Source organism: Panulirus ornatus, chromosome 22 (genome assembly GCF_036320965.1).
Source record: "Panulirus ornatus isolate Po-2019 chromosome 22, ASM3632096v1, whole genome shotgun sequence".
NCBI classification, from domain to species: domain Eukaryota; kingdom Metazoa; phylum Arthropoda; class Malacostraca; order Decapoda; family Palinuridae; genus Panulirus; species Panulirus ornatus.
The window spans coordinates 20,578,898-20,605,274 of NC_092245.1; the positions used below are offsets into that span (position 1 = coordinate 20,578,898).

At 45.1% G+C, this 26,377-nt stretch overlaps 1 protein-coding gene across 1 annotated transcript in view; it reads left to right on the plus strand.

Annotated features, from left to right (window-relative positions):
• LOC139756619 (zwei Ig domain protein zig-8-like) overlaps positions 1–24,945 on the plus strand; it is a 58,692-nt gene extending 33,747 nt beyond the window's left edge. Inside the window, exons 3-7 of the mRNA XM_071676274.1 lie at positions 13,437–13,647; positions 16,865–16,995; positions 18,946–19,029; positions 21,843–21,927; positions 22,526–24,945. Coding sequence (XP_071532375.1) covers positions 13,437–13,647; positions 16,865–16,995; positions 18,946–19,029; positions 21,843–21,927; positions 22,526–22,689 — 675 coding nt within the window. The 3' untranslated portion in view covers positions 22,690–24,945. The remainder of the gene's footprint in view (positions 1–13,436; positions 13,648–16,864; positions 16,996–18,945; positions 19,030–21,842; positions 21,928–22,525) is intronic.
• The last annotated feature ends 1,432 nt before the right edge of the window (positions 24,946–26,377 follow it).

The following is a 26,377-nucleotide window of genomic DNA, read 5'->3' on the forward strand; positions in this document are numbered from 1 at the left end:
CGTCACTAGCTAACTATATCCTTCGTTACTAGCTAGTTATAGTCTCCTTCACAAGCTAACTATATCCTACGTCACTAGCTAGTTATAGTCTCCGTCACAAGCTAACTATATCCTACGTCACAGGGAAGGCGTGTTTGGTCAATACAACAGACGTTCTTCTTAATTACAACCATAAGATACAAGGATCATGCCATCGTGCTCAAGGGTCACAACCTTGTGCTCCAGAGGCTGACAGGGTCAACCTGACCACACTTGGGGTGTCTTAAGAGCCTCCTAATTAGCAGGTCTGGTGAGGGTATGGTTGACATGGGTCAGACGAACTACGAGGTGAGAAGTGAGCAGCTGGGGTTAAGCCTATAATGCCCCACGTGAGGACTGAGGCCGTGTGTGTGTGTGTGTGTGTGTGTGTGTGTGTGTGTGTCCAGGGCAGGATGTCTTATTGTATCACCTGCAAACATAATATAGCAGTCATCCTATTTCTCCCAGTCTCTTTGTACACAGAGGCAGGGCAGTACTTAGCAGAGCTCTGTAGTTTACTGGTCTATAGTTTACTGCTAGGTCTGGTAGTTTACTGCTAGGTCTGGTAGTTTACTGCTAGGTCTGGTAGTTTACAGCAGGGTATATAGTTATCAAACCCCTAGAGGGTTGTATGGATGTGTCATTACATGCTAGATGAAGGAAGGGGGGGTTAGATGTGGTGGAAATGGTAAGCCTGGGGACGAGGTGTGGCTTTTGAAGGTGGTTCGACGGTGTGAGGAATGGCAGAGAGAGAGAGAGAGAGAGAGAGAGAGAGAGAGAGAGAGAGAGAGAGAGAGAGAGAGAGAGAGAGAGAGAGAGAGAGAGAGAGAGAGAGAGAGAGAGAGAGAGAGGAGGGTGTGAATGCGGGAAACGACCCGGGTTTACTGACATGGCGTGGCATTGTGGATAGGATGAGAGAAGAAAGAACTGACAGGAAGTACGTGTGTGTAAGAAATGGAGGGAGACGGAGCAAGAGATGAAACTGAGTAAGAGAAGAAAGGATTGAGGATGGAAGTTGTCGGTTGTCGGGACAAGGACATTCAGGAAGGGCGGGAGGCATAAAATGCGAAAGAATGAACTGGATCGATATGGTACATGGGAGGCGACGCGTTGTCTCTGGGCTGGACCATGGCATTTCAATCGTCCAGGATCCACCATGAAGTAGACTGTAGGGCTTATCTGGGGATGGTAAATTCTAGTTTCAGTATATTAGGGATCAGGTGTATGCTTTTACACCACTGTTCTTTTGTTTCTGATGCTAACGAGCACCAGGCGTGAAGGGCATTGAACTCTGTGTAATATGTACACATTGTATTCCATCAGAGATGACCAGGGTAGCTTACAGACTTTTACAGGGAAACTATGTAAAGTCTCTTTCATCTCTCGTCAGGTGCTGGAGAAATAAGCAATCACACCTTCTACTCTTCCCCCGTAGATAATGATACAATATCCATTTACACATTCCTGTTCATTTACCACATAAGTTTAATTCTCTCTCTCTCTCTCTCTCTCTCTCTCTCTCTCTCTCTCTCTCTCTCTCTCTCTCTCTCTCTCTCTCTCTCTCTCTCTCTCTCTCTCTCTTGCTTTCTCTCCTCCTGTAAGAGCTGAGCGAGACCCCCTCTTGATCACCAGGAAAGTAATTAAATCGAAGGAGAGGAGGTGGTGTGTGTGTGTGTGTGTGTGTGTGTGTGTGTGTGTGTGTGTGTGTGTGTGTGTGTGTGTGTGTGTGTGTGTGTGTGGAGGCATTAGACTTAAGGGTTAGGATGGGGGGGTGGTAGGTTAGTAGAGGTTTGAGAATTGAAAAGATAATTGCTTGGGAGTCGAGAAAGTTTGATGTGTCTGGTCAAATGATGGCCACTGAGGGAGGGAGTTGCCTGAACGTGTCTTTGATAGATGAGAAGGAATTAGTGGAAAGCAATCGAACTAGATGATGAATCTCAACACACAAGACTGAATTCCCTGACGTTGACATGTTTATCTAAACTGTAAATGGAAACCCGTTTTCTTTAGTAGGTTCTTTGTAGGGTAGATTAAACGTAGTTTAGAAAGGTGTAATATATATAGCCATTGAACCTTTCGTGATAAGTGAGGTATTATACAACACTAATTTCTTTTCTTTCTTCTTTCCTTCTCTCGGAGTGAAGACATTCACAGTCAGTGAATGTCCGAGCGGAACCCATGCCTTAGGATGTCAGGATATCACGTGGCTGAAGGCCAGAGAGAGAGAGAGAGAGAGAGAGAGAGAGAGAGAGAGAGAGAGAGAGAGAGAGAGAGAGAGAGAGAGAGAGAGACGGAGAGAGAGAGACGGAGTCGCTGTCTGTGTTCTCCAGGCGACACCAGCAGTAGACAGACAGACCCCTGCTGAACTTCTCTACCTAACCCCGGCCCCCTAAAAACTTCAGCCAAACGTACGTTTAACTCGGTAGATCACATGAAGTTGTCTCTTCCTCTCGCTGATGACCAACCATGTAGCCTAGAGGCACTAAGGCAGGCCATTATCGTGACTATAACAATATAATCATACGAATATTTCCCTGGGAAAATGTACTTAACCTTCCCATCCAACAGCCGAGGGATGAGAGAGAGAGAGAGAGAGAGAGAGAGAGAGAGAGAGAGAGAGAGAGAGAGAGAGAGAGAGAGAGAGAGAGAGAGAGAGAGAGGTAGGAGAGACCTCATGAAACCACTCGTGCCTGAAGTGGTCTGAGGTCTTAACCTAATCATGTGCACGCTAACTGGCAATTCTCCCAGAAGGCTGGCCTCACGGTCATGCTGAAAATGAGGGTACACCAGCGTCGTCTCTTGGATATGAAGCCATTTCCCGTCCTGAGTTGAACATTTCGGGCGAAAACCTCGTCGTTTAGCGTCTTACATCACCCAGCGTTGGCGAGTGGCGTTGCCTTGAACGTGGAAAGGGCTGGCAGACATATTAACCCCTCCGCCTCCCTCCACCCAACCAACCTTCAGCATGGTAGATGCATAATGGACAGTTAATACCATACATGAGGGTTTCTCTTCTCTTGATAATGTGGGCGTCCGTGGTGCAAAGGCTAGATTTTCTGAATGTGATTTCCCCTCAAGGATCCACCCAGGTTCGAATCCTGGGCGTGTTATTTGGCCCTCAGTCATCCCAACTGTTTATCCCTCCCTTGAGGCTGATCGACATACTAGATATATATATATATATATATATATATATATATATATATATATATATATATATATATATATATATATATATATATATATATATATATATATATATATATGATGGCCCCACTAGTTCTCTGGATTATCTGAGGCAGATCCTCTTGTCTCGTATCTTCGTTTTCTGAACCAGTGAGTCTCAGTTACCCCACCTCTCATGTCTGAAACAGTGAGTCCCACTCACTCCACCTCTCTTGCCTGAACAGTGAGTCCCACTCACTCCACCTCTCTTGTCTGAACCAGTGAGTCCCACTCACTCCACCTCTCTTGTCTGAACCAGTGAGTCCCACTCACTCCACCTCTGTCGTCTGAACCAGCTGAGTCTCAGTCTCTTCACCTCTGTCGTCTGAGCCAGTGAAGCTCAGGCCTCCGCCCCCGCTAACGAGAGAACCATAATGTCTTTGAGAAACAGTTATGGCGTCATTATTCGCGCCAGGCATCTGCACATCTGATTCCCCTGGGCTGAGTAATGAGTCCTACATGAGCCTTAATGGCGCGAGGTGGGCGGTAATGGAGGGAATTCTACCAGATAAAAGAGTGTTGGAACCACCTTATGAATGAGCTGGTTTCCCCTCCTTACCCTAAAAGTCTTCCTAAACGAATTCGTAAAGAGTCTATCTTCTTGAAAGAGTTCTGAGGGTGTCTGAGGCATGGCTGGTGATGATGATCCAGACGAATGCTAAGTGGAAGCCGTGTAAGCTGGAAATTTGATAGACGAGGATGAAGCGTTATGCATCTTTAACATTTCTTTTTTTGTTTACAAGGCTGTACGAGACCTTAGTTAGCACAAGGTTGGTAACTGGTTGTTTCTTTGAGTGCGTCTTTAGAATCGTATAACTCGAGTAATTATCTACTCAAAATTAATTTATGGTCATCCATTCCATGGTCCTCTGGTCAACAGTTCTATAGTTGTCAGCTGGAGTGAGTTCGGGATTTGTGTGTCCATACATTCTCTCGGTCACCTTAACTCTGTGTCCTTGACAATGACTTAAAATGCAGTCGAGAGCTTAGAGCTATTGTGTATATTTTCTCCAGTGAGATTTCTTATACGTGTGTGTGTGTGTGTGTGTGTGTGTGTGTGTGAGGTGGGAAAAAGAATTGTTGTGGCTGTGGGAGCGTGGAAAATATTTCCTTGAAACTCACAGGAAAAAGTTACCTACAAATTTAAATTAATTCGTGTGAGAGTTGGGTCCAAGAAATGCTTTTCTCAACGTAGAGTCTTGGTTCCTGTGAATGCGCGTAGGTATTACGACTTTTATGACTCACTCGTACATATTACCTCACCAGGAGAGACGTCTGTCTGTCTGTCTGTCTGTGTGTCTGTCACGCAGACTCATACAAGACCACAGACACCATGGGTGTTGTAGAGTCTGTTGGTCTGTTACCACACCAGATGTCACTCACAGCCCGAGTCACTATGATGAATACGTGTTGACACACTTTACTGGAGGAAATATTACCAGTCCAAAATGATCTTAAGATAATTAAAGTAATTAAGGTTATCTGTATCAGAGATGAACATGGGTGTTAGATTTTAGATAATGTATCTTCAAACAGTGATTCCTTGCGTTATGAGACCATGGTTCCTCATCACAGATGCCCTTCCCATCATCAGAATAAGGGCCCCATTACAAACCCCCTTCCCATCATCATCAGACCAAGAGCCCCATCACAAACCCCCTTCCCATCATCATTACTAGACTAGGAACACCATTACAGATGCCCCCTTCCCATCATCACACGTAGAGTTCCGTCACATTCATCCTTCCCATCATTAGACCAAGGGCCTCATCGCAGACCCCCTTCCCATCATCACATCCAGACCATCCAAACATCCTGGGCACTTCATCACAACAAGATCTCTGACACAGGTCTTCACCCTCGTCCTCAAGTTTACTGCGTCCATCACATCAGGCGTTCCACTGGACTTGCCACTCCGCCTCTCCCTGCCTGAGTGCCTTAATGACACCCTCCGGCACCCTGTCCTCCGGCAGCCCTCGCTCCGGCACCCTGTCCTCCGGCAGCCCTCGCTCCGGCACCCTGTCCTCCGGCAGCCCTCCCTCCGGCACCCTGTCATCACCCTGTCCTCCGGCAGCCCTCCCTCCGGCACCCTGTCCTCCGGCAGCCCTCGCTCCGGCACCCTATCCTCCGGCAGCCCTCCCTCCGGCACCCTGTCGTCATCCTCCCTTGTAAAGCCCACTGAACAAGTCTTCCTCAGTCGAGTTTCCTTTACTTCAACAGGAAAAATATTAGTCTTCACCTTCAGGTCCTGATGAAGATATAAATGACAAGTGATTAATACGAGGTAGTCAGGAAAATGAGAGATGGAAAAAAGAGAAAATTTCTTTATCTGGTACGACGGTGTGAAGACAATGAAGAAGCATTTTTGATACGTTTCTATGTACGTCTTCTATGATCATTGTAAGCCTTATGTATCGATTCAGTATAAACGTAAGTGTGTGTGTTCCAAACTCTCGACCCATGTAATGACGTGGTGCACCACACTGCTCAGCTTCGCTTTTCATTATGATTACATTTCCTCACAGCCAACATGTTAAAGTAAGAGCTGCCTTCCTCAGGCTAAACTGCTCACTAGTTTCTCACGAGGTTATAAATGTTACTTGGAATGATGGTGAGAAACGAGAACCCGACCTGACGTGTGTATAACATATACTGAATTTCACTCGTATTCCTTTATGCAACAGATGATGAACATATTCGTCTTTCCGCTGCTAGAACTGATGTTTTCTTACGACGTTTACGACAGTCAAAAACCTTTTTCAAAATTGCCTTCTTACCCTCTGGTGTGAATGTGATAACTCTTGATCAGTTGCCTTGTGACGTGTGATGCAGTTCGTCAAGTTTGCCAGCAATGTCATAAAGTCCTCAGCAGAGACAACACATCCTTTGGAACCAGCAAAACACAGGCGACTGTAACTAGAGACTTGTGTTGCCTTCCTCCTGCGCTAGTTATTTACATCTCGTTTGGCTATTTACAACTGAACATCAGAAATGAGTTTCTGACTCTATCGACGTGACACCAGTCAATACCGTGTCATTCAAAATGTCATGTTATTTCGAATATATACTTACATAGAGAGAGATATCCCTGGGGATAGGCGAGAAAGAATACTTCCCACGTATTCCCTGCGTGTCGTAGAAGGCGACTAAAAGGGGAGGGAGCAGGGGGGCTGGAAATCCTCCCCTCTCGTTTTTTTCTTTTTTTTAATTTTCCAAAAGAAGGAACAGAGAAGGGGGCCAGGTGAGGATATTCCCTCAAAGGCCTAGTCCTCTGTTCTTAGCGCTACCTCGCTAACGCGGGAAATGGCGAATGGTATAAAAGAAAGAAAGAAAGATAGAGAGAGAGAGAGAGAGAGAGAGAGAGAGAGAGAGAGAGAGAGAGAGAGAGAGAGAGAGAGAGAGAGAGAGAGAGAGAGTGTTGGTCAAATGGATTTCTGATTCCATTTACAAATTCTAAAAATCTGGCTGATCTTCGGAAGTGAGAAGATATCTGAATAACACACATTCTGCAGGTGAATGGCTACGAGTATATGATTAAGGGACTAATTCCCACTAATTAGCAGTAATTACCGATTAGGATTCTTCGTGGTTAGTTAGCGTTGTGGCTCCAAGGTATATAATGAATCATGGGTTTGCCACGTCCATTAATCCTGCCAGTAACACATACTGGCCACCAGTATTGCCCCAGAGAGGAACATAATTTATCTGCAGAATTATGACCAGGAGCGACATATCTGGTGCGACTCCAGGAGGTGAGTCGTGGCGCTTCACACCACAACACAACGCCAGCACCACACACTCTCCTCTGTACGTCACATGTTCTTATGTACTACCTATAACCTACGTGATGTACTTGTACACAGTCATCTGTGTACTCTCAGGTACTATCAGTACACAATTATGTCCATGTTTTTCTTTGCTATCCATACATATATGAGAGAGAGAGAAGGAGAGAGAAATGAATAGATTGGCAGATAGATATATACATAGATACATAGATAGCTAGAAATCGTAGTAGCCATCCACATTCTTCATCTAAAGACATCAAACACCTATTTCAAACCCCCTTCTTTAAAAATGAAGATCTGATTTCCTTCGCCATAGTTTTTTCGCAAATTTTTGCTTCTCCTCAACTCTGTCCTCTGGCTGTTAGCGTGAGCTTCACGACCAAACTTTTAATACGAATGTCATCCAGCCAGTGACTGGGGGGCACTGGGATCCTCCTCCTTACCAGTAGTACTGTACCCGAGCCACTGTCATGTCATGAGGATTTTACTGGGAGGAAAATGATTCTCAGGTCCAAATGCTTGTGCTTTTCTTTCAGAATCACGAAGATTCTATGGGAGGGAAAGCACTTGAGCATATATATATATATATATATATATATATATATATATATATGAGCCTGTTTCTGAATTTCAGATAGCCCAAAGGAGAGGATGAACAGCTGGTTGAACTGCGGATCGAGTGCCTTGATTTGGATTCGAACCCATAAAATGTCATGTCATGCGTGAGATCATTTGGAATGCATCGTTTCATCTATGATCAAATTACTTATATTTCTAACTTATAGAAAAAGAGCCTTCTAAAAACTTGGAAAAACCACGAAGAAATTATCTGATGATTCTGACTTAAAGAAGATATTCTGCATGTAAATGAAGACGTACAACTATAGATATTTTTCACACACACACACACACACACACACACACACACACACACACACACACACACACACACACACACACACACACACAAAGCGAAATATGATTTTTTTTTCTTTTTTTGACGGTGGCTCTTGTTTTTCAGGAAAATATTTATGTAGCAGGGAAATATAGGGGACAAAGTGTACAACATTTGTTTGTGCCTCTGACGTTACGCCTGTGCAATACATATTAATGACAAATTTACATAGATAATGAAGCAAAGTCAAATTTCAAACCTGAAGCTCATATTGGGAAAACAAAAATTATATATATGTGTTAAATGAAAGAGATCAAATCCTCTTTACAAAAAAAGGATACTCCAATAACTGGAATTCAGCTACATCAACATATGAAATTGAATATAACTGTATAGACACAGATGACTCGGTTTATAACAGATTTTCTTTTGATTCAGTATGAGATTGGCTGCTAGGAATGGAGTTAGATAGCTTACCTTAATGAGAACTTGGGTATATACCATAACTAGAACAAGCTTAGAATGCCATTTGATGTTCGAATCCCATTTGATATTCTATTGAATTTTGGCGCTCGAATTCTAAAACAAAAGAATGACTATAAAGAACACTAAAGGTTCAGGTTCATATTGGCGGTTTTTAACCTTTGTTACCTACTGATTATTTTTGGATTTTGAGCTGATTGTGGGATTTAGATATGAGATCATAGGATCCAGTTGGAGTGTTGTGGATCCAGTTCCTTTTAATGCAATTCTGGTTAGAGTTATGGCCAGTGTCAGTTTGCATAATGGCAGGAACCAAGAGTGTGGACAAGCACTTAAATATTTGATTATATCATTGACGATTAATTATTTCATGAAATTAATTTCTAGAGTGATAATTGAATTCATAAACAATTAGTGAAGGCTGACATGTGTGGTGGGTGTTCTAATTAGAAATATCTGTTTAGGACATCAATTATCGTAAGGTTGAATAAACGCTCAAATACGTACAGCTATGCACCAGGAAAAGCTTCTGGGTAAAGCTAAAGATAATTTCACGTTCAAATTAAAATGGCCCTAAAATTGAATTGAATTAGATTTAGAGGCAAATTAGAATTGAGGTAAATCAGTGCATATATTCATGTGTTTCATGTATGATTATTAAGTCCGGGAAAAACATCTGTTAAAGTGTCCTGGACTTATTTCACGGCCATTCTGATGGCTCTTGCAGCCCAAGCTGCGCTACGTTCAGCAGCAGGGAAAGGTGGACTCCACTGGAGAGAGAACTATCTTGACGAGAGGCTCTGTACTCCTAATGATACATCCTTATCCAAGAACTTCTCATTCTAATGGAGTCCACTCTTCCTGCCACTGGATGTAGCGCGGTCTTAAGACAGGTAACACAATGTACACTGTGGTGTACACTGGCTACAGAAAATGTGGTGGTTGTGGCTAAGGCCCGTGGTAGACAGACCCCTGGAGAGTGTAGTGCTACCACACACTGCTGGGTAATACCCACGTGAGCATTAACCGTTTCAGTATTACAGAAACACTGTAATTCCTACACTGTAATTCTCTACGTTTGCTGTAGCTTAGAACGAAGCTCTGTATCCCCATATATTTATGTAAAGTGGTTGACATACGTTATAAAGATTATTCAGTGGAAATTCTAAGCTGAGATATTACACAGAGTACCGCCCTAACTCATCATCAAAATAGTAATAAGAAAACGGATCGTAAGACATTATTTTCTTGCAAATGAAAATGCGGCCCTTTACAGGAAACGATTTCATCTCAGGGTGGTAATACGGTGGAAAATGATATTTTTTGGGTCATTCTAAGCTGATGTAGTCCATAATCACCCCTCATCATCATGATAATACAGGAGGAGAAAAACTTTAATACCCATATTACAAGTCCGGCTCTTTTCTTTTTCACAACAGAAAACGGGATCCTCTATGGGACACTATTTATCTTTCCCCAGATCTTCAGAGAATCCAAAGGATCTTAAGTGAAATCCATTTTCTTTCCCCTCATTAAGAACGGAGAAGGGCTAGGAATTCATCAACGGGTTCAGCCACCACACAGGCCTTTGAAGATCATTATGATTATGCAAATGAGGGTGTCCCATATTTCCTGGAAACCCATTAAAAACAAAAGAGTGATATTCGTAATTTTTTTTTCCCCCATTCAAGATGTCTCCTTCAGATGGAGATAATCAGAGTTAATCAAAAAGTCAAATTTCTATTATTTTCTTTTTTTTCTTTTAATGTTCATTCTGTCACAAAGTAATTTCGTAGCCTGTGTCTTGTGAGGTGTTCAAGCGTTACGACCCTTCGAGTTTAATGAGCCCAGGTTTGGAATCTTGGACAGGAGAGGGGCTACACAGGCGACCCTCTAGTTCTTAACCCTGTCTTCTGGGTCCTTGGTGTAAGCTGAAGTGTGTGTGTGTGTGTGTGTGTGTGTGTGTGTGTGTGTGTGTGTGTGTGTGTGTGTGTGTGTGTGTGTGTGTAAATACACAAGTGTGAGATATGATAAATGTTCGAGGTTGAAGAGACTAGGTGCCATGGGTGGAGAACTGCCTCCCTCTACCATTTCCTTTCGTTGTAGAAGATGGCCATCTCTGAGGAGGTAAATCATACACCATATACTTCACATGCTGCGGGAGTCCCCATTCACACTTACTGCTGGAGGTCCCCATCAACACTTGCTGCTGGAGGTCCCCGTCAACACTTGCTGCTGGAGGTCCCCGTCAACACTTACTGCTAGAGTCTTCACCAACACTTGCTGCTGGAGTCTCCATCAACACTTACTGCTGGAGGTTTCCATCAACACTTACTGCTGGAGTCTTCACCAACACTTGCTGCTGGAGTCTCCATCAACACTACTGCTGGAAGTCTCCATCAACACTTACTGGTGGAGTCTCCACCAACACTTGCTGCTGGAGTCTCCATCAACACTTACTGCTGGAGTCTCCATCAACACTTGCTGCTGGAGTCTCCATCAACACTTGCTGCTGGAGTCTCCATCAACACTTACTGCTGGAGTCTCCATCAACACTTGCTGCTGGAGTCTCCATCAACACTTGCTGCTGGAGTCTCCATCAACACTTACTGCTGGAGTCTCCATCAACACTTGCTGCTGGAGTCTCCATCAACACTTACTGCTGGAGTCTCCATCAACACTTGCTGCTGGAGTCTCCATCAACACTTGCTGCCGATACCACACTGACCAAACATGTGATATAGGAGACTACAGTCTCTCGTCAGACGAAGGAAAAGACATATCGACATCTTTGACTGTTGTGGTTACTGCAGTCATCTGAGCTGCGGGCATGTCTGGCCACAACGCCTGATAAGCTTGTGGGTTTTATCGGATGGCGTCGTTGAGAGAGAGACTAGACGGCAGCGTCTGTATAGGAATGAGCGCCTCCAGCTATGATTCCAGCCATTTAGAAACTTTCCAGCGAAGACAGCGTCTTATCCTCGCTTTCCTCACCACGCCAACACTGCCACCTTTGCAGCATTTCCCTCCGCCATGTCCGACAGGTATAGAACATTCCTGTCCTTCTCCTCTTGGGCCTACTTGTGGCTTCATGCATCATAAGAACGTATGGAGGAACCAAAGAAGGTTGAGCCCAGTTCTTGCCCTTGTGAGCTAATAACTTTGGCCAGTCTTCTTCTCTGGCAAAATTCCCAAGGGTAGGTCGGAGCACTCCTCCTCCATAGCTCTCTGTCGCACGTCTAAGAGAGCAGGCAGAAACTTCACACCAGTTACCGCTTGCACCACGCGCCATTGCCTTCATGCCAGAGCGGCTGTCAGAGGGCGTTAGTCGGGAAGCCATCACTCTGGCGAATCGGAATCGTCTTGGATTTGGCAAGCCTCTGGGCTCCGAGGCGACGGTCTCTGCAACCACGTGTGTACCACGCGTTCCCTCGCCTGTGTTACGTCTTCAGTGATACTGGGTTTCAAAAATGGCTTCGGTGTCATTAGAAGAATTGGTTATCAGCTTAGGGTAAAGGTCCACTGATGTTGAAGTGCACGTGATCTGGGGAAAACTACTGCCTACTCTTCTTGATGGCCACAGCCTATCTTCTTATTGGATCTCTTTTGTCGTATTCAGATCTCTTTCTCTTGCTACATAGCATCACTACATTACGATCGGATCATTGTTTTGTAACTGATCTTTCAACATCCCGTCCTGACATTACACTAAACGCTATGTAAAGCTATTGGAATAATCAGAAAGAATTTCTTTTTCGTCCAGCCTTTGGGTTATGGGTCTCCGTGTGCAGAGCGCATAATGGAAGTCACTGCAGTGGAAATGGAATCATTAATCGTCTCCCTCTCCGCTTACGCGCTTTGATCGCTCTTCCCCTGACTCAGCAGCAGACATCAGGGACTGGGCTTATCGATAATGGAATGGCTTCCCTTTTTCTTACCCTCATTCTGCCTTTATATCCAATGGAACTGTTGCAAATCAGTTACTCGCAAGATCAAACACGGTGAAGGCATTTGTGCTGACCCCCCTCTCTTTCCTCCACAAATAGATTTTTCTGGCCCTTAGCCAGAGATATCATTAACCTCTTCTTCTCTGCCTTTCTTCCTCTCTTCCGCATTGACTACACCATAACTGTCGCCCTCGCCAGTAAAATCAGACGCTTCGGATCTTCTTCTTTTCCTCCCATTTTTCTTTGAAGATTTCGATATTCCCTTCTCCTCGTGAATTTTGCTTGAGATTCACACTGTGAATCGTCTTACAAATTCTCGTATGGGAAGGCCAAAAGATCTTCTCCTTTTCCGAACAATGGTATTCCACGATGTGTCGTAAGATAGTGTATCTTTGAGCTTGCGTCTTGTGCTTGCAAGTCTTTCGCAAGGATAGTAATGTCTCAATGGGGAGGCTTCAGAAAGCTACAAACAAAACTGCAGTGCACTGTATAAAGTGCAGTAGAATATCCTGTGCTAGAAAGAGCCAACAGTTTATAGATACAAATAGGCAATTACAAATGGATATCCACTCAATATCATTTCATTCCTGGGCATCTGTGGTTAGGTCCAGATGTATTGAGGTTCGACATTGGAACCAACCAGTCTCACACAGGTAAACCTCTTCTTTCTCAGGTTCGTCTGTCGCTCCATATACACTTATCTCACCACCAGTCTACTACTGTCTCTCGTCTCTCGAATATACTTTATTACACTTACACTTATGTCTCACCAGTAATATATCGCCTCTTCAGCATACCACACTACGCTATGTGGCTGTCACCTCACTGACATACGGGCCTATTTCAGTAAAACTACCTCCTTACTTCATGTACAGTCCGCTGTGGGTAGGTGTACCATCTTGGCCACTGTCTCCCCAAAACCTCTTGCGATCTCAGCCCTCCCGTCCCAACACCAGCCAACTGTCTGACGATGGTCTTTGCCTACGCCAGGTGTCTTGGATCAGACAGACCCTCAGTATGTGTCCTGCTCCTGTCTCAACATCATCCCTCTGTCTCACGCTAGTCTCTCACTGTGAACAGGTGTCGTGGATCAGACAGAGGGACCTGCACATCATGACGGTGGGCCGCTACACCTACACCACGGATCAGCGCTACCAGGTGATCCACTCGCCGGGATCCAAGGACTGGATCCTCAAGATCAAGTACGCACAGGTGCGGGACTCTGGCAACTACGAGTGCCAGGTGTCCACCAAACCCATCACCTCCTACGTCGTCCGTCTCAATGTTTTCGGTGAGTGGTATGGCAACCCAGTTGTTGTGTGTCTGTTGAGTGTATGGCACAAAGCTGCTTTAGTATCTCCACTGAGTGTATGGCAATCCAACTGTTGTGTCTACACTGAGTGTGTGTGTGTGTAATGCGTTGTAACTACTTATCTACTTATCTGTAATTACCAATTTACATTGTACTGGGGAAGTTATACACCCTTGGGGCCCCATTTCTTCAGCTTTCTTTTTCCTGTCAGACGCCTTTCTAGGCTTCTGAATGCTGTCAGCAGCCTCGATCACATCACTCAGTTTACTCCATTCATCCACTGCTCTTGAGCCGCAAAAGTACGTCTTTACGTTCTTTCTAACAAGTGTCTTTCGGGGAACTGTTCACTGTCAAGTAACTTAAATGGTGTGATGAGATCATCCATTGCTCTTCTCTCTTCCACTGTGGGCAAGTTTAAGGCCTTTAGTTTTCCCTTGTCTTTCATTTGCCTGAATTCTGCTACCATCTTCGTTCCGTTCCTCTGGACCTTCTCCATCAATTCTTTTATGTTTCTTGAAGTGCAGAGACCAAACTTGAGACGCCTGTTCTGGTTTTGACTTAGTGCAGTAGGTATACTTGAACGTTAGTCGCATACTTGCTGGCATATAGTCTGTCTCCTTTAATGTTTCTCCTCATGTGGAACTCTGTCGACAAGGTGAAGACGATGCTAACTAGCTTCCTAGTCCCTGTAACAAACAGATTCTTACAGCTTATTCCCTGTTGGATGATAGCCATATCAAGGCCTTTATTCGCTGAGTCTAATCCTGGCGTATCACTTTACGTTCTCTCGGCTCAAATTTCATCCCCTTCCTATCAGAGTAACTTCGGAGTTTGCTTAGTTCCCCTTGTAAGTTGAGTCAACTTTAGTGGGCGAAGTCAAAAAAAAAAAGGTAATGTGAGATGGGAAGTTATGCTTTCCAACACATGAAGTGAAAATATGTAATGGTTAATAGAAAAGGCTGCTTGTAACTGATCTAATCACATAGAATTATAAATACAGCTAATAATGATAGATAGATGGTCAATTTTGCTGCATGTATTCGTCAAAAGAGCGGAAAGAGTCGAGAAACTGCTAGACAAAGAACTGAATTTGATATGCAATATTCATGGGAGCTGGCAAAGCATGCTGTATATGAAAGCATTCAAATGGCTGTGAAATACGTAAGAACTGTTTGTGTGAAGGAAGAGAGAAGCTGATAAGAGAATTGAAAGCCTTTTGAAAAAGAATTACGGGAGGTTTATGTAGCAACGGGTTCCGCTAAGTTGAGGGCGGGTGACGTGTGCGTGTAGCACATCGTCGCTTCTGGTTGCAAAAGTTGTTTAGCTGGTGGTGTAGGTAGAGAAGTCTTAATGTATAATAGAGTAAACGTATGCTTCTCCTGGAGGAGTCATAGGACCCAGTGGAAGGCGCTGCAGATACCCGCGTCCCCGTCCCCGGACTTTAGCTTCGGTGTCTCAGGTGGCTCGTCCAGCGCGGCAGTGGGTGTAGTAAAACCCTTCAAGGGGGAGGCGCTACCAGCCCCAGGAGGGCTTGTTTCACTGCCTCAGCCGCACTGTTTGTGTTGCTGTTGATCACACGACTCACACTGCAAGGCTTCGGGTCTCTTCCTGAGGAGGTGCAGGCTGCTTTTTACTAAATATCTTTCTGCCGAAGGGAGGGAGCTGCTGACGAAGTGGGTACATCTAACAGAAGTGTTCAGGTACAAGTGTTTACCGCCTAGACGCCAAGGTCCTGAAGTCTTCGTGGGGAAAAAGGAAAATCCTGAGATGGTGAGGGAGGAGTGCGGTAAATTTCCCCCTTCCTCATGATGTCAAGATAACAATGCCCCTTTTGAAGTCGCCACCGGGAAACAACATTCAGTCAGGATGGCTTTGGATATTTCCAGTCTCTATTCGCTCGAAACTCTTTTTTTTTTTTCCCAAGAAATCTGGACAAAGGAAAAGCTGTTGAGGATCCAGAGCTCCAGCCCCTCGTCACAGAGAGAGAGAGAGAGAGAGAGAGAGAGAGAGAGAGAGAGAGAGAGAGAGAGAGAGAGAGAGAGAGAGAGTTTTGCACTCGGTAGCGACTGGGGGGGAAAAAAAGAGAAGGGTGTCTACTGACTCCAGGTTTAATTGGATGAAGTTTTACAGATGGTTTTACTTTACGAGGCTCCCTCGACGGAGGATCTGATCACCTTATGAGCGCGTTTACTTGGCGTTTATATATATATATATCTTGTGTTTCTTATGCAATTCTCGCCGTCCTTCCTGGTTTAGGCTACTGTCTTATCCTTTCACCTCACCTCCACTTTCCAGAAACAAGCAGTCTGTTTCCATATTGAAAACTATCTTATACCAAGATATGCTTGATATATATTACCATGTGTGTGTATGTGTGTGTGTGTGTGTGTGTGTGTGTGTGTGTGTTCATATGCTTACGTTCAAAATGTATTTGTATTCGCTATGTTTTTCTTGTGCTTTGCTGTATGTATGTGCAAGTACGTATGTCCTTTGTATAAATATGATTTCCTTACCTTTTCCTTTCCTTTTCCTTGCCTCACTTTTGATTCCACCCATCCCCTGAGTTGTAAGATATAGATTAACCGTGTGTTGACGTATGATATTGATATCATATCGAAAAGAGGAGATACATATGTCATAGTTAGTTTTACCTCTGGATATAAGGCATCAGAAATAGACATTTCACCACCAGACGAAAAGTGATCAGCTTTGTGTATGCTCAGCTCGTGATGATAACCTAAGGTGACACTTGATGTTACTATCGTAGTCTGTCCACTGAAGAACGGGTGGGGTCCACTGAGAAACGGGTGTGGTCCACTGAGAAACGGGTGGGGTCCACTGAGAAACGGGTGTGGTCCACTGAGAAACGGGTGTGGTCCACTGAGAAACGGGTGGGGTCCACTGAGAAACGGGTGGGGTCCACTGAGAAACAGGTGGGGTCCACTGAGAAACGGGTGGGGTCCACTGAGGAACGTATTGGGTCCACTGAGAAACGGATGGGGTCCACTGAGAAACGGATGGGGTCCACTGAGTAACGGTAACTGAGGTAACAGTTGATATGACTATCGTAATTTGTCCTCTTTAGGAGCAGTTGATGCCACTATCGTAGTTAATAGTCCACTTCGAGAACGAGTGTGACCCGGTAAGCAGCAGCAGAGGGCTAGCTAACACGGGAGTGTCTTTCTCTCCGTTGCAGCGGCACCTCGAGCCACGATCATCGGAGCGCCAGACATGCACGTAGACATGGGCTCGACCATCAACCTGACGTGCACCATCAGCCACACCCCGGAGCCCCCAGACTTCATCTACTGGTACCACAACGGCGAGGTGAGTGCTGCTCCCTGGAGGCTGTCCACCTCCTCCTCCTCCTCCTACTGCTTGTTCCTCTTTGTTAAGACACAGCGAAGGGGAAGACGCTCACGAGGGCCTCCCACCTGACGCGTTTTATGGGAAGTGAGGTCACAAGAGGAGTTCTAGGAACCTGTTCTTTTTTTTTAAAGCTGCAGGTTTATATGTGCACGGGAGAGAGAGAGAGAGAGAGAGAGAGAGAGAGAGAGAGAGAGAGAGAGAGAGAGAGAGAGAGAGAGAGAGAGAGAGAGAGAGAGAGAGAGAGAGAGAGAGAGAGAGAGAGAGTATTGCAAATTAGTTGAAAAGAAAATGACAGACAAACAATTTCAAACTTCTTTTTTCTTTCTTGTTTTTCAAAGTAATTTTCGCTGACGTTGATGCACTTGCCCCATTTTTTTTTTTTTGTTTGTTTCCTGCAGTTCGTAATGCCATTTTCTTTTTCCAGCAGGTCGTAATGCCATTTTCTTTAACAGAAATCTTTCCATTGCTGGTCAATTCAAGCTTAAGTAGTCTTAAAGCTGGGACAGCACAAGTGGGACTTTACGTCTCAGAATAGAGAACAGTCAGCTCTGAGGCTTCGAAGAAGATGGCTGTAGCTCAAGACCACAGGCACGGACCACAAGGCCCGTGCAGCGCGGGCCTTGTGGACTTGTGGCCTGTTGTGAAGGGGGACCATACTTTTGGGACAACGTATCTCACTGTTTCGCTTAATTGGAAGGTGTCATTTTCGAATCAGACCTGCGCCATGGTCATCTGTCATTGTTCGTCTGCGTGGTTTACATAGTCGTTCGAAAACCCTATGACATCTTAGAGTATCGACACCATGATCTGACCCCATCCATGGCTGAGTTCGAAGCATCCCGGGATTGGGGGAAAGTCTCATGAATCCATGGCATGGATTCAAACGTGGATCCACTGTTTCAGTGTTGGACGCATCTGAAGCAGTTCGTAACTCGTGGCATCCCCGTGATGTCGACACAGTCGCTAAAGTCTCCCAGGACCCATCTCGCCAAAATTTCAGACGTGCCTGAATGACCATAGACAATGAGTCACAAAACTTCAGGGTTATGATATCAAGTTTCAGAGTTAATGTCGGGTTTTCATTGTTTCGATCGGTTATAACCAGATCCCTCTATCTTGGGCCACAGTGTTCTCAATTAGTGGCAGGAGGTGAGTGTCCTTACCAAGTGGTGGGTCATGCTTAAACCTCTCATCCCAAGGGCTTCAGCTGTTTGGACCCTCACGATACTGAGTTATGCCATCACTGCACACCACCTGCTGATGGACATCCTCCACGCAAAGACCTTCTTCGGATGGGTACTCTATGACACCCTGATGTTCTAGTGTGTGAAAATCAATAATTTTTCCCAATGGTCGAAATTCTGGTCCTCATTGTGAAACAACCTGTGAAAGAAGCCACATCAATTGGAATTACCCAAACCATTATCCAAAAGATCACTTTCATGATACGTAAAACAAAGTCCTGTTATATTATATCATTCTATATTTGTAAAACGTTCGTGTGAAAGACAAAGGGAGACATAAATAGGAAGTCACCAGGTACCAGAGATTAATTAGAGGCCTTTACCTAATACCAGTAGTTAGGTACTAACAAGCTGGCACCTGGTGATTAATGAGAGCCAAAGATGTCTACTATGATAAAGCGTCAGAGCTAAAAATATGACGATTATTTGTCATGGAAGTGTGAAGACGGGGGTGATGAACATGGGCGAGTCATGAGGGAGTGGTAGCCATGGACGAGTCATAGAGTGATAGTCATAGACGAGTCATGAGGGAGCGGTGGTCATAGTGTGAGTCATAAGGGAGTGATAGCCATGGGTCGTTCTTAGACAAAGTTAGGAGGGAGTGATGGCCATGCATGAGGGAGTGAGGACCATGAGCCTGAGTCCTGGTGATGGTCTCCTGCAGGTGGTGAGCTACGACTCCCCGAGGGGCGGCATCACAGTGGTGACGGAGCGAGGCAACACCACCAGCGGCTACCTCCTGATACAGGTGAGGCAACAACACCAGCAGCTACCTCCTGATACAGGTGAGGCAACACCACCAGCAGCAGCTACCTCCTGATACAGGTGAGGCTACACCACCAACACCAGCTACCTCCTGATACAGGTGAGGCAACACCACCACCAGTAGCAGCTACCTCCTGATACAGGTGAGGCAACACCACCACCAGCAGCTACCTCCTGATACAGGTGAGGCAACACCACCACCAGCAGCTACCTCCTGATACAGGTGAGGCAACACCACCACCAGTAGCAGCTACCTCCTGATACAGGTGAGGCAACACCACCAGCAGCTACCTCCTGATACAGGTGAGGCAACACCACCACCAGCAGCTACCTCCTGATACAGGTGAGGCAACACCACCACCAGCAGCTACCTCCTGATACAGGTGAGGCAACACCACCACCAGCAGCTACCTCCTGATACAGGTGAGGCAACACCACCAGTAGCTACCTCCTGATACAGGTGAGGCAACACCACTAGCAGCAGCTACCTCCTGATACAGGTGAAGGAACGCCTCTTTCCACTAGAAGATAGACTCATGGATAAACTGATAGATAGCTAGATAAGTAGATACTTATATAGACACACGAATAAGTATAAGTGAGCTTTTCTGTAGACGAAGACTTATTGTTTTTATTATATGTACTTATATCACTTAAGGTTTCTTTCTGAGCATCAATGATGAATTAGAAGCCTCCAAATCATATAGGAAACGCCAAATTTTCGCCAAATATTCCCCTTATATAATTGGAAGCCAGTATCACGAGCGACTGGCGTTTGTAGTAAACGCTCCATATTTTGAAATATGTCATAAAAGGGAGCATCATTATTTGTACCATGAGCCATTTTGGTTTTTATCGTGTGACTAGCAGTACTCTTGTCGACAATATGCCTGACTCTCTCTCTCTCTCTCTCTCTCTCTCTCTCTCTCTCTCTCTCTCTCTCTCTCTCTCTCTCTCTCCCCCCCCCCTCTCTCTCTCTCCTCCCCCCCATCTCTCTCTCTCTCTCTCTCTCTCTCTCTCTCTCTCTCTCTCTCTCTCTCTCTCTCTCTCTCTCTCTCTCTCTCTCTCTCTCTCTTTTTCTTTTTTACGTTGTTAAATCATCCGTTCATTGGAAAATTCCTCAATACCATTTTCTGTTGATAGTTATTTGTGGATCTATTTTCTTTTTTTTTTAAGCGTCCTTCGCTAACAACAGCACGAGCTGGTTCGCACCTCTGACTCATTGGTGGTTGTCTGGTGCCACCAGTGACCACAGATGCTCCTGTGGTGGCAGTCAGGTGCCACCAGTGACCACAATTGTCCCAGTGGTGGTTATCAGTTGCCACCACTGACCACAATTGTCCCAGTGGTGGTTATCAGGTGCCACCATTGACCACAATTGTCCCAGTGGTGGTTATCAGGTGCCCCCCACTGACCACAATTGTCACAGTGGGGGTTGTCAGGTGCCAACACTGACAACCATCGTTAATGAAATAACCTCAATGAGGGCTTAAGTTGTCCGAAAAAAAATAAAGGTGTCACTTCCTTTTTCTTTCACTATTCGTTCAAAAGACAGACAAGACTGAAGCTGGGGTAAAAGTTATTGCCGTATTTTTACATTCGTCTTGCATAACACAGAGGGAGAGGAATTGTCAGGTATAGAACCACAATGAGACATTGTCCTTCTCAGACATCATCCAACTGCTATATGTCAGGAGGAGAGAAGGAATCTTGGAGATATTTGGAGAGAAAATTGGTTTTTAAGAGACTTTTCTTATCTATCTATGGCTGAGAATATTAGAAAGTTCTTCTACGGGGCCTCTTATCTATCTATGGCTGAGAATATTAGATAGTTCTTCTACGAGGCCTCTTATCTATCTGTGGCTGAGAATATTAGATAGTTCTTCTACGAAGCCTCTTATCTATCTATGGCTGAGAATATTAGGAAGTTCTTCTACGAGGCCTCTTATCTATCTGTGGCTGAGAATATTAGATAGTTCTTCTACGAGGCCTCTTATCTATCTGTGGCTGAGAATATTAGATAGTTCTTCTACGAAGCCTCTTATCTATCTATGGCTGAGAACATTAGAAAGTTCTTCTACGAGGCCTCTTATCTACTTATGACTGAGAATATTAGAAAGTTCTTCTACCAGGCCTCTTATCTATCTATGGCTGAGAATATTAGAAAGTTCTTCTACGAGGCCTCTTATCTATCTATGGCTGAGAACATTAGAAAGTTCTTCTACGAGGATATACGCTCGTCATTTACATAGGAACAGGTAAAGCTTGGTAGGTATGAAGGATAATCTTAGCTATTTGATGTGAATAATAACTGCTGACTTTGTAAGAATGACATGTTGCAACCAGACATATACAATGACTTGCTAAACCTTCAAGATCAATGTTAGATGCAGAAATCCTTCACGATCAATATCACATTCTGTTTACATCTGCTTATGACGGACAAAAGAGCATTTCTGAATATTGGAAATTTATGTTCGTTGAGGAAATGTGACCACAATAGTGTTGTAAACCAGAGTAGTGTTGTAAGTCTGGGATGTATCATCCCCTCTGGTGGCGGTTCTCAAAGCTTTTGATGTCCCTCACGCTTGGCTACGCGCCAACAAGAACTGAGTATATTTTGTACCGAGATAAAAACAGAGTGACGAGACACAGCCACCACCCAGTGTGAGGGACATTATTACTGCCTGAGGCTGCCATCACCTAGTGTGAGGGGACATTACTACAGCTTGAGGCTGCCACCACCCAGTGTGAGGGACGTTGTATGTCTGCCATGTGTGTGTCTCCTTCCCACAGGACGCCAAGGCTTCCGACAGCGGCAACTACTCGTGTGTCCCTTCCAACACGGCCGCCACCTCGCTCCGGGTCCACGTCCTGAACGGTGAGTTAGAGAGAGAGAGAGAGAGAGAGAGAGAGAGAGAGAGAGAGAGAGAGAGAGAGAGAGAGAGAGAGAGAGAGAGAGAGAGAGAGAGAGAGAGAGAGAGAGAGAGAGAGAGAGAGAGAGAGAGAGAGAGAGAGAGAGAGAGAGAGACAAACCCTGTCAGTAGATTGATGTCATGAGCAACCTCTGGTTCCATGAAGCTTTGAGCCCATTTTTTTTGCCATGTACTACACGATGTTTGGATTATACCAAGTGTGTTATCTAACTTGAGAGTCTGATATCTTGCAGAGGAGAGGATCAATCTGCAGCTTCATGATTGATTCTTGGTGTGAAACAATCGATTCCCGGCTGCTGGAGGATCAGAAACGGTTCTGTAGCGAACTGAATATTGAAACTTAAAGATATATTTTTTTTCCTTGAGCTTTGTGTTCTCATTGATACTACTAAGATTACAGAAACGTAGGCCAATCTTGTTGTTAAAAATCAGTGGAAAAGATCACCCCACAAATCTGAAATAGATATTTTAGAAAATCTTTAGAGCATTTCGCCATTCTTCAGTTGGGTCAATAATGGTAGCATTTGTGTATTCTTTTCCCAGGCGAGACTCCGGCAGCGATGCAGACCAATGGAGGAGTATCTATGCTAACGGCGCCCATTGCCCTCCCGTACTTCCCTGGCCTCCTGCAGGTGCTGCTGGTGGGCCTCATTCTCATGCAGGTGATGTGGGACCAGCATTCACCGGGGCCTCTCAGAGACACTTGAGAATATAGGCGTGCATGCCACCTCCATGTAAGTTTATGGGTATTGCGACGCCACACTCAAGTCCCTGTGTACAACTGAATACCCACGCAGTAGTAGTTTCCGGCGGCACCGCCAGAGTGCTACACACACCTGAGAAGTGCCTTACGAGTGTTGAGTGTCCAGGAACCTGTGATCTGTGCCGCACTCAACCACAGACTTGGCCTAAGAAAGGGGCGCGTGCGATCGCATATGGTGGCACCTCGCGGGCCACCAGACCAGACGTAGAGTCTCTGCATCGTTCAAGATTTGATGTTATGTGTAAACGTTATCATCCTTACGTGTTGCAGCAGCTTCAGAAACAACGTTTTTAGAACACATACACCCACCCACACACACACACACACACACACACACACACACACACACGGACACAAACATAACCGTAAATATATCCTTTTTCTCAGTCAAGTTCCAATATCCATATATTTTCACGTAAAACTATGGCATGAAAATTTTTCAGTCAAGAATTTTGTAATGTAAAAGAAAATCAAGTCTTTGTAATAAACTAATTGTTCACAACATTCTGAAATACTTGGAAGGACTGGATGGAACGAACCTTTGAGCCGTTCCTGATCTGGAGGTACGAGCTGAATGGAACAGGTTTTATAAGTGTAATGTATAGCTGTTCCTCCCCTTAATCATTGCTCATGTTATGGAGACTTTGGTACATAATGGTGATTCAGGCACGTGTGATCTTGCACCACTTGTGTCCAATGCCTCAGCTTAATTCTTACTGACAAGATAACTCATCAAATTCTTCCTAATTCTCGTACTGGATGAGAAGACCTCTGGAAGAGACGATGGATTCTCACACAATCCTTTGTGAGTGGTCTGTGCAACACAACTGGAGGGTTGACGTGTAACACATATAATGAAGACTCGAGTACAACTGAGGAAAGGTTGTGAAGACGTTCTTCACCTACGAAGCTCCAAAGTGAAGCTTCACGACCCAGAGGCAACCAAACCTGGATCATACCCACACGCTGATATCAACTCCTTCTTCACCTCACCAGGAAGATCATGGAGTTGAAAATATCCAACCTATGAGAAGGATAGGAGAACCTGGACTTCTGTATGAGAAGGACTTTCTATGAGAAGAATAGGAGTACCTGGAATTCCCTTTGAGAAGGATAGGAGTACCTGGAACTCCTTATGAGAGGAATAGGAGTACCTGGACCTACTGATGAAAAGGGTAATGGTACCTGGACTTATGTATGAAAAGGATAGGGTTACCTGGACTTTCTAATGAGAAGGATAGGGTTACCTGGACTTTCTAATGAGAAGGATAGGAGTACCTGGACTTCTTAATGAGAAGGAAAGGAGTATCAGGACTTCTTAATGAGAGGGATAGGAGTACCATTATTAAGTCTTGTCCACCCCCAGTTCGTCCCATCAAAAGCGGTGATCAGAAGGTAAGTTTTTTCTTCATAAAATACAGGTTATTCTCCTCATTTCCACCAAGAAGTCTCAGCAGATTTTTCCCTTTTATTATACTCAAAACAAAATGAGAATATACATACATATGACCTACATATACATACATATGACCTACATATTCTTGAGATTATGTATTTTCAATCCTCTGTTCTATATCTGCGGTGGGAATTTTTATAAATCGAAGTGACAATTTTCTTTCAAATTTTTGCTCTGTGTCTTCTGTTAACAAGAGTGTTTACACTTCCGTCGTATCACAACACTTGAATAAGAAATGTTCGAGAGATTTAACGTGTGATTTTTTTTCCTTTGTTTTGCTCCCCAGGGGAAAGGAGCGCCTCTGCTCAGCCCCTAGCACTACCCCAGCCTCCAGCACTACCCCAGCCTCCAGCACTACCCCAGCCCCCAGCACTGCCCCAGCCCCCAGCACTGCTCTCGTTTGCATCAGCCCTCCTACCTCCCAAGGGGCTGCCTACACCTGCTGGGGAGAGAGGACCAGGTGTGTTGTGTAGCCGGTGGACTGACCACAGTGTTCTGTTGCTGGGTTCCTTGTGGTGCAGGTGGACCACAGTGTTCTGTTCCTGGGTTCCTTGTGGTGCAAGCGGACCACAGTGTTCTATTGCCGGGTTCCTTGTGGTGCAGGCGGACCACAGTGTTCTGTTTCTGGGTTCCTTGTGGTGCAGGCGGACCACAGTGTTCTGTTGCTGGGTTCCTTGTGGTGCAGGTGGACCACAGTATTCTGTTCCTGGGTTCCTTGTGGTGCAGGCGGGCCATAGTATTCTGTTCCAGGGCTCCTTGTGGTGCAGGTGGACCACAGCGTTCTCGTATCAGGTCCTTGTGGTGCAGGCGGGCCATATTATTCTCTTCCAGGGTTCCTTGTGGTGCAGGCGGGCCATAGTATTCAATTGCTGGGTTCCTTGTGGTGCAGGTGGACCACAGTGTTCTGGTATCAGGTCCTTGTGGTGCAAGTGGCATATCCCAAGTTTGACACAAGCCCAGCAATTAACGCGTGACTGATGATATAACAAGAAATCCACCAAGGCAACATAGAGGTTCTTCACAATAACAGGAGACGCCCTGGCTGAATGGTGAATGAACTGTGAAGATAAAGTGTCAGCATAAATCTAATCATACATTCCCAGGACTCGTCTTGTGGGGTGACTGAAGCTTTGAGACTGCGCTCCACGCAGGAGCAGGATGATTATGGATTCATTCAGAACGAGATCGAACTCGTCCTCACCCAGTGAGATGGTAGCTTGTCTCACAGTGCTACGAGCAGGGGACACTTGGTACATTGTCATATGATCTTATCTACGTGTAACATCAAGTGTTTTATACACCAGTAGACTAAATGGGGTTTTCATCATTACAGCATCAGTTGGTTGACACTGACTGCATATATTCGTCGTGATGATCCTTCCTTTTTGCACTAAGACAATTGGAATCACAGGAGTGATGGCAGATGTGATATGCTAACATTGAAGGAAATGGTCAATGATCTTTTTTTCTTCTTCCATGGGTGTGATAATACAGGAAGTAAGTAATGTCTTGAGGGACGACCACTAAAATGCCTTTGAGCAAGTTCCATCACAACCCATTCAAGGTTGTTCACAAGTTCTCTTCGAATGAATGCATTGTGGTCAACAATTTATCTTTCCTTGTCTCGTAAAGGGAGAGAGAGAGAGAGAGAGAGAGAGAGAGAGAGAGAGAGAGAGAGAGAGAGAGAGAGAGAGAGAGAGAGAGAGAGAGAGAGAGAGAGAGAGAGAGAGAGAGAGGAGGAGGGTCCGTGTTCACGCGTGTCCTTCGTTGCCTTTACTCCACCACACCGACGATTATTCTGACGTACTGAATCCTTCATCTGTGATGACACCTTCTGAGGAGTCTCCTTCCAGGAGGGCTTCTTCCAGGACGAGACCTTCCAGGAAGGCACCTTCAAGGACGAGTCCTTCCAGGAAGGCACCTTCAAGGACGAGTCCTTCCAGGAAGGCACCTTCAAGGACGAATCCTTCCAGGAAGGCACCTTCAAGGACGAGTCCTTCCAGGAAGAGTCCTTCCAGGAAGACTCCGTCCAAGACGAATTCTTCCAGGAAGAGTCCTTCCAGTATGACTCCTTCTAAAACGAGTCGTTGCAGGAAGACTCGTTCCAGGAAAACTCCTTCCAAGACAAGACCTTCCAGGAAGACTCGTTCCAGGACGAGTCCTTCCAGTAAGACTC